General features: G+C 36.0%; 2 protein-coding genes across 2 annotated transcripts; one reads left to right on the top strand and one right to left on the bottom strand.

Annotated features, from left to right (window-relative positions):
- Positions 1–246: 246 nt before the first annotated feature.
- Positions 247–1,245, top strand: LOC126689869 (putative F-box protein At4g38870). Its single transcript, XM_050385036.1, has one exon. It carries the CDS (start codon positions 247–249, stop codon positions 1,243–1,245), a length of 999 nt encoding a protein of 332 aa, XP_050240993.1.
- A 662-nt stretch (positions 1,246–1,907) lies between these two features.
- LOC126732854 (aspartic proteinase 36-like) lies at positions 1,908–7,745 on the bottom strand. The gene is made up of 12 exons (XM_050435897.1): positions 7,326–7,745; positions 7,065–7,185; positions 6,545–6,972; positions 6,266–6,422; positions 5,755–5,837; positions 5,575–5,671; positions 5,281–5,353; positions 4,945–5,136; positions 4,251–4,375; positions 3,981–4,082; positions 3,803–3,900; positions 1,908–2,373 (listed from the first exon to the last, which is right to left on the bottom strand). The coding sequence occupies exons 1-12, from the start codon at positions 7,553–7,555 to the stop codon at positions 2,202–2,204; spliced, it is 1,878 nt and encodes a 625-aa protein (XP_050291854.1). The 5' UTR covers positions 7,556–7,745; the 3' UTR covers positions 1,908–2,201.
- Between the last annotated feature and the right edge of the window lie 282 nt (positions 7,746–8,027).

Below are 8,027 nucleotides of genomic sequence, written 5' to 3'. Positions count from 1 at the left end.
TTTCCATGTGAAGTGCATACTCCCTGTTCAAGGGCATTGGAACTTTTGCCATTACATGTAAAAAACTTTGAATGCATGAGGATTTAGGTTGGCCAATGAAGTTCATAACTTAGCAATTGTTCTCCTACACTGAATTTGTGTTTTGTGCTAAAAAATATTTCTTTTGATTCACATTAGAAAAGCTAATTCCACGTTTGTTCCTTTGTAAGGTCTTGTGTGCAGATTGGAGTGTCTCTCAAGAGCATCATGGGAAACATTGCCTCCCAATTTTCTTGCTGCTCATCTCTACAGTGGCTTGAAACGTCCAAGGAACAACACAGAATTGCAAATAAAGATAAAAATTCGAGTTCGAAGCCAGAGATTGCTGTAACTAAGAAGAGCAATGGAAAAATCTCCATCTCTGCTGAACAATGGTCCATTCCCTTGGACATCATTATGGAGATCCTGAGCTGGCTGCCTGTCAAGTATGTGCTTAGAATGAAGTGTGTTTGCAAACAATGGTATGCTTTAACTCAAGATTGTCAATTCATTGAAAAGCATATGAGCCGAGTTACAAATATTACTCACTTTTACAATACTTGCCCAATTTGTAGTGCTCCTTCCGGCAGTGGTGGTGGCAGTGGCAGGGAAATTTTCCAGTTGATCTGTGGTTGCAATGGCTTGTTGCTATCAAAAAGCAATGCTTCTGGAAAATACCATATTGCGAATCATGCCACCCGCCAAATACTTGAACTGCCTGACCCACGTAAGAATAGTTTTGGTATGACATTCTCTTTTGTACCATCTACTGGTTGTTATAAGTTGGTCTCTGTATATGATGATAACAAGGAAGCCAGAATTGAAGGTTGTGAAATTCTTACCATTGGAAGTGATAACTCATGGAGAACTCTCAATTTCCCCAACTTAAAAGATGCTAACAAGAAAAGAGAGAAAATTATGATTGTGTTAGCAGGTGAGGCTGTTCACTGCATTAGAGTAAACAAGGTTAGAACATGCTTTTGTACAGAGATAGTATCTCTTGATTTGGAGAACGAGAGCTTTAATAGTAATATTATGCCACAAGGATTGTTCTCGGATTGGGAAAAAGTTTGGCCTTTAGATTGGAATGGGTCTTTTTCTTTTGCTTTTAGAGTGGAAGAAGTTATCAATGTCATGGTGTTAGAAGATTACAAGAAGCTCAAATGGGGTAAAGAGATGATTGTTGTTCCCTTGGCATTCATGAACAGCACTTCAGATTTGATGTAGAATCCTGTTCCTCTTCTCGCTCGGTCAGGTGATTTGTGGTTTTGGGTAAAAGACAAGAAACTAATGGCTTACAATATTGAAAGTAATACGATTAAGCACACGATTGCTGCTACTAAGGGGTCTAAAATGTCAAATTGTGCTGTCTACATTGGCCCTAGCAGTTTGATAACTCTGAAAGGAATGCAACCAGGGGAAATAACCACAAATGGCTTGCAAAAATTCAGATTTTAGGCAGCATTATCTTTGTTTCAGTTTTTCTTCTACGTTGCAAAAAAGTTTTTTAGGTTACATATACGCAGATTCCCTTGATGATGTTGTCCTTAATAACAAACAAGTGCATTTTGCCATCCCTATCACTAAGATCTTATCTTCTGCTGCATGCATACATGTTTGTTTGGATTTATCTTTTGTATAATCTGAATAAATCCGAGTGGGGCATGTTACAAGTTTTCTTTCACTCAGTAACAATACAATGACTAGCGTCAGCGGAATCTATCATGCTTGTTTTCATTTCCATGTAACAATACGCATGTAACTCATTTAACAATTAAAACAGAAGTAATACAGCAAGAACAGTCTTTCTTGGTTTAGCTTGTAATGGTTGTGAAATCCATGCTCTATAACTTTATTCAAAAAGGTAAACCACAATAATGAAAGTAAAATGAATAAAAGAAATTGTACAGTGCTTTATTAAGCAAGCTTCTAATTCACTAGTATATTACAATATTGCTTAAAAAAGTTGATTATGTATACAAAACAAATCCAAAACGTGTGTACCTATACCTCCCTACCTGGATTTACTGAATAAGCATTGCAAAGGACCATCCACTTTACTGAGCAAGAATCTTGGTCGGTTAAGAAGATATTGTTTCAATTCAGTCATTGTGTGAGTCAAAGAGATTCTGATAGCTACATAATTTGACATAAATTCTCATACAAAGATAGTTCCTAAAATTTTAAATTGGTTGGAGTTCTTGCTCTGGAACGGCAGCATTCACAGGCTTGTATGCATTAAGCATCTGTTGTCTGTGTCTCCAAATAAACCACATTCCAAAAGCTGACAATCCAATAATTATTGTAACAACGACTGCTAAAAATACCACCAGATAGTTTTGCTGCCACCAAGTACTGCAACATTCAGAAAAATACAATACTAAGAAAAGAGGCAGTCTATGATAATATGATGTCAAACTCGGAAAAGCTTTTAGTACACACCAAAGGTTACTCAAGATGGGCAGTAGGCCACTATTTAACAAATAGAAAGCTATGCAAGATGGGTGAAGCGGTAACTATTTGGGAAAATCTGATGAGATGGGAAGCCCAAACAACAACCAAGTCTTAGTGCCAAAACTTTGGAATTGGCTATGGATCCTGAACAGACTAATCAAGTTTAGCCACATGTATTTTTTTTTTGCATCCATTATATTCTATCCGAAGTCATACACTTTGCTAAACTCTTTATATTGATGTCCCTCTTTACTACTTCTATTAATTTTATTTTAGAAAGAGGATATGACAAATAATCTTGAAAGAGGATATGACATACAATAATCTAAATAATAAGTATTTGTTCCATTGCTGATATATTTTTTCATGGGCAATATAACTAACACATATGGGATAGAATTCATGACCTAACCCTCCACCCATGTTTAGTAGGGGAAGAGACTCTGAATATATCTTCACTGGTGAATCTCTTAATATGTCTTTCAATTGCAAGACAAACTCAGCCTCAACCATGCATATCTCCATTTATAGTAGAGGGCTTCCCTCTTTTTTCAGGTACCTCATCCAATTTTTTCTCATACGTGTGCAGTACTCACATGCTTTGTACTCACATGCTTTCACCCACGGATAACATAATAACAATTTTCTATTTTCATAACAATTTTTTTTGGGGGGTGAAATATTCACTGTTTCTATATAGGGTTATATTTAGATTTTAGTAACTCTAAGGGTCTATTCGGATATCGTTTATTGCTGAAAACTGAAAACACTATAACAAAATAATTTTTAAATGTGTGAATAGTGCCGTGGAACCCAGTTTTAAAGAAAAATTTGTTAAAATCCATACTTGCGAGTCTCGTGAACAATGCACGGGACCCACAGAAAAAACCCAGACGTGCATTTTTTTCCTTTTTATCGCAATCCAAACCCAGCCTAAGTGTACGTTTGGCATGATTAATTTTGTCAACTTATTTTACTGTTCAGCTTATTTTTACTACTATTCATAGGTCCTACTGCACTTTTTGGTACTATTCATGTGTCTTACTGTACTATTTCAGCTAACTTTTACCTTTATTTACAGTAATTTTAGTAAAAAACTTTCAGTTTTAGCAAAATAAGCAGATCCCAAACAAACCAACTCAAAGAGACCAACTCGGGTTTTTAAATTCCATTAGCATAAATTATACTTATACAATTAGCATATCACTCAATCTCATTACCAATACTCAAATATCAGGCTTTATGCAAATCCTGAGAAGAACAACCAATGAAGTAAAAAATGTAATATCATCTGGAACAAGTAAAGTCTGTAAAGTGAAAAGTAAATTACCGTTTTTCCAGAGGCTCAATGTTCCATCCAACCAACTGATAACTTCCAAAGGTACCGGGAAGTTGCACATGATGTTCAGCAAATTGGGCAATTATACTCTGTACAGAACAAAATCATCACACAAATGCTTATAATTTTTTGCACTGACAATACTTGCAATTCACAGATGCAAACTTACATTAGCTGTTGCATTTGAAAAATAGTCACTGGACCCTGCTGGAAAGATGGCCAATCTAATAAGGGAATCATTTCCATTGGGAGTAAAATTCATTAAACGAACCTGAAATAATACATTCATAATTATTGTTACCCTCAAGTGAAAATGAACTTTAACTTAAAAAGACCCAATTATAAACAGACATATCCATAATCAAGAAGCTAGCTTTGAATCAATTGAACAAATGCTGTTCAAAATTTTTTCTGCATTTCAATATGGCATTTGTCTAACCTGAGAAGAATTAATGCCTAAGTCATAAGCAATAAACTCAGCCAGTTCTGTAATGTGAGGCTTCAGATTTGGGTAGCTGACGTTCAATAACATATCACATGTTATTTGTTTAATTTGGAGTTCCCCTGTGCATCAAAATTATTGAGAGAATATAATAAGAGAACGCATCAATCGGACAAAACTACAATACATAGTTATGTCACAAAAAGGCAAAGTAATATACCTTTTTTTTTGTAATGTAAAATAAGATTAGAGCTTTGGTTTACATAACTAGATTTTAGTCTTTTTTATTTTCTTTTCTTTTTTATAAACACCTAGATTTTACTTGACATAAGATAAAAGGCTGCAAAAAACCTAAATCAGTAACTACTAGAAGTCAACAAATGTTCATTATACTTTCAGGATCCCCATTTGCACAGATAAAAAAAAATCTAGTTTTGCAATTAATCTATCTTTTTTTTTTTGAAAAAAAAAAAAAAAATGTGTGTGTGTGTCTGGGAAAAGAAGGAGCTAGTTCAAATAAATAAAGTGTGCAATGATGAACGCAAAAAACTACATTTACCTTAGGTAGTATTCCCGTGTCTTCATACCTAAGTTCTTAATTAATATATCTTTTACACAATTCTTATCTTAAACGTTAACTTAAGCTACCAAACTCTATGCTGAATATGATTGAACCAGCAATATACTATACCTTGAAGTACATGATCTGGTACTTGAGTGGGTGCTGTTGTAGGTGGGGGCTCTCTATCTGGAGCTGAAGGCATTTGTGGAGGGGCACCAGATATTTGAAGTCTCTCCCATAATTCTGAACAATTAGTTTTCCAGAAACCAATCTTTGAATGCTCACGATCATACATAACAAGGGTATTGCGGACAATAATACCTATCACAATGGATACATATGTAAAAGTACTGCATAAATTTTATTAAAGGAAGTTGGCAGTTTAACACGAAAATGAACACAAAAGCCATGGCATGGGTTAAAAGAAAAAGAAAAAAGAAAGGAAATCGTTAAAGCATAACATACCTCCTAAAAGAGTAGTTGGATCTTTTCCATTCTGAAAAATCCCCAGGCAATATGCACCACGTACCCTTGAATGCTTCGTAAGTTTGATATCAAATAAACCCAAAAAATAAAAATAAAAATCAGTCAATGTATAAAACAAATCACCAATGGCAAGAACACAAAAGCTGCATCCAGAAAGTGCAGACCCTATTAGAAAAGACTTCAAAAAGCTTGTTACATTTTAAGAAAGGATATGTTATGTATGTATGTGTGTATGTATGTAAAGAAACATATATGAACAAGTCCATTACTTACACGAAATAAGTAATTTTCAGGTGATAGTGACAGCTTTTGCCCATTACCAAATACCATGTCAACCACAGGAAAGGTTTTTGATAGTTCAGAGACATCACTGGAGCAAAAACGATATATAATGTTAAAAAGTAAGTAGTTCATTTATGCAGTCAAAGTCTTCTGCTATGCTATAGGCAGTACCTTCCAGCACCAGAAAAGCAGATATCATTAAAATTTGGATCAGGACCTCGGATCTTCTGGATGGAATCAAGTTCCTTCATAATCTGCACTCATATATAGTTACTTTCAGAAAATCAGAAACATTTAGAGGTCAGAGAAAGACTAAAATTGAGAGGGAAAGAAAAACAAACCAAAAAGGTTAAAAGCTAAAAGAGTATAAGAAATTTAAGCACAAAGATCTGCTTGGCCAACACATTCATGGTTTGACAAATATTACAATCAGAAACAGATTGTCTATAAATTGAATCAACTGCATAATATTCACCAAACAAAAAATGAACCCCTTTGTGTTTATTTTCTTATTTATCATTTCTGTAACTACAAATAGCCCCTTTGTCAATATCATTCAGAAAGAATTATGAGGTACTTAGACTAATTTCAAAAGTTCACTTATCAGTGTAAGTTAAGCAAGAATATATTCATATATCTTCTTGAAACTCATTCAGAATTGGCAAAGAGAACAGGATCTTACCGCGTCCTTAAATGCTATAAACACTGGTTCAGGAAAGTAAGCATATGTTGTACCACTATCCAGGACAGTTCCATGCCTTCCATCAAAGACAATTGGGTTTAACATCAATTGCTTCCCCGCAACATGTATCTCCTTCAAATCAATATTGTAGTATGGACTGTTGCCATCCCGAAACTAGAGTAAATGCGTGAATCAAATGTATTTGTTAGGAGAAAAAAAATAAATTAAATACAGGGATGTCTTATATCAATAAGACTAATCTGTTCACACAAAACACACCTTCGTACAGGGTCCGATTGTGTAAAAACCATGTCAATTGGAGGAGAAATGCCACCAAGAACCATAGCACCGCCGCCAATATCCATTCCACCATAGCATAATGAGAATGAATCACTGATTAAACCTTTTTCAACAAGTTGATCCACAATACTAAGATCACCCCGGCCTAAACCCATGATTCCATCGGCACGTTGACTGTAAAGGTCGCCGGTTTCCTGATTCTCACAGCCGAAAACGGCACGCTGCGGCCGGAGTTCACTCGAATTGCCGAAGGACAAAACATCCTCAGCAAGAACACCGCTGCTGCTACTCATCTCAGCATATTGTCTATCGTACACACAATGTACCTTCTCACTGTCGCAGTTACAATCCAAATTGCATTGCAGAGGTTGGTAGGTGCTCGACAATTCTGGTTCGAACTTCGGATCCTAGTTAGCACAAAACAAAAACATCATTATTACGAATCATACATAAATCAAACCAAAAAAAAAAAAAACTGTAGGATTAAGAAATGTTAGACCTGGTGTCTGCCACACTGTTCGCAAGTAGAGCAGGGGACATAGGTGACAGTACTTCCCGTATCAACAATAAGAGCGAACATCTGAGGTGGCGTACCGATCCAAAGCCGTGTCGTGTAGTATCTATAATACAACAATGACAACAAAGTCTTAGTCCCAAAATTTTGCTATGGATCCTTACAGATTAGTCTAAATAAATATAATCCTACATTTCCAGGTTCTAAATCGAAAAGCAAGCAATAGAGAATGAATGAGAAAAGTACCCGTTGCGGAGGAGATCGTCGTAGAGGCCCATGCGAGCGTTGGAGTGGGTTTGCGGGTCGGATCTTTGGAGGTGGCGACGGGGATTTGGAGGAGAGAGGAAGAGAGGCAATAGCATGGATTGGCGGGGCCCACCGTGAGGAGGGCGGAGGAGGAGTGACGTGGAGGGAGATGATTGGACGATCAGGAGGATGGTGAAGGTGAAGAGCTGGATTAATAATGCCCGAGCCATTTGGGTGAGTGGGTGGGTCGGGCGAGAGAGAGTGAGTTAAAGATAGTTAGCGAAATGAAATGGATGCAGATCGAGATTCAACTTTCGAGAAGAGAGAGAATGGCTGGGGGAGGTAAAGAGGTCGAGTGAACAAAACGAAACGGTAGCTCGTTGAGAGAGAGAGAGAGAGAGAGAGAGAGAGAAAGAGAGGGAAGGAAGGAGGGAAGTCAGTTAGAAAAAACTTATTTATTATTATTTTTGTATTTATTTGTTTGTTAGGTAATGTGTCTGAAATTTAATACTAATCAACTTGTCAACTTTAATTTATTTACTCCTCAACTGGTGAGGACTGAGGAGATCGTGGAATTTTTTTATTATTCTTAAGTACTTACATTTATTTTTACTTTAGTTTTGGGTTTTTCTTCACAAGATTTTATTTTTTATTTTTTATTTTTATTTTTTAACTTTTGGGTTATTGCTGGGATGGTGTAAT

This window comes from Quercus robur, chromosome 6 (assembly GCF_932294415.1).
Source record: "Quercus robur chromosome 6, dhQueRobu3.1, whole genome shotgun sequence".
NCBI classification, from domain to species: domain Eukaryota; kingdom Viridiplantae; phylum Streptophyta; class Magnoliopsida; order Fagales; family Fagaceae; genus Quercus; species Quercus robur.
This window is presented reverse-complemented; position numbering and strand designations above follow the sequence as displayed.

What these genes read in the sequence shown, in the direction of transcription:
- LOC126732854 (XM_050435897.1), bottom strand. Translation starts at nt 7,555, where the DNA reads ATGGCTCGGGCATTATTAATCCAGCTCTTCACCTTCACCATCCTCCTG. An exon ending in GACGATCTCCTCCGCAACGG is followed by an intron (nt 7,186 to 7,325) that starts GTACTTTTCTCA and finishes GTTGTATTATAG; the next exon opens with ATACTACACGACACGGCTTT. An exon ending in AACAGTGTGGCAGACACCAG is followed by an intron (nt 6,973 to 7,064) that starts GTCTAACATTTC and finishes TGTGCTAACTAG; the next exon opens with GATCCGAAGTTCGAACCAGA.
- LOC126689869 (XM_050385036.1), top strand. Translation starts at nt 247, where the DNA reads ATGGGAAACATTGCCTCCCAATTTTCTTGCTGCTCATCTCTACAGTGG.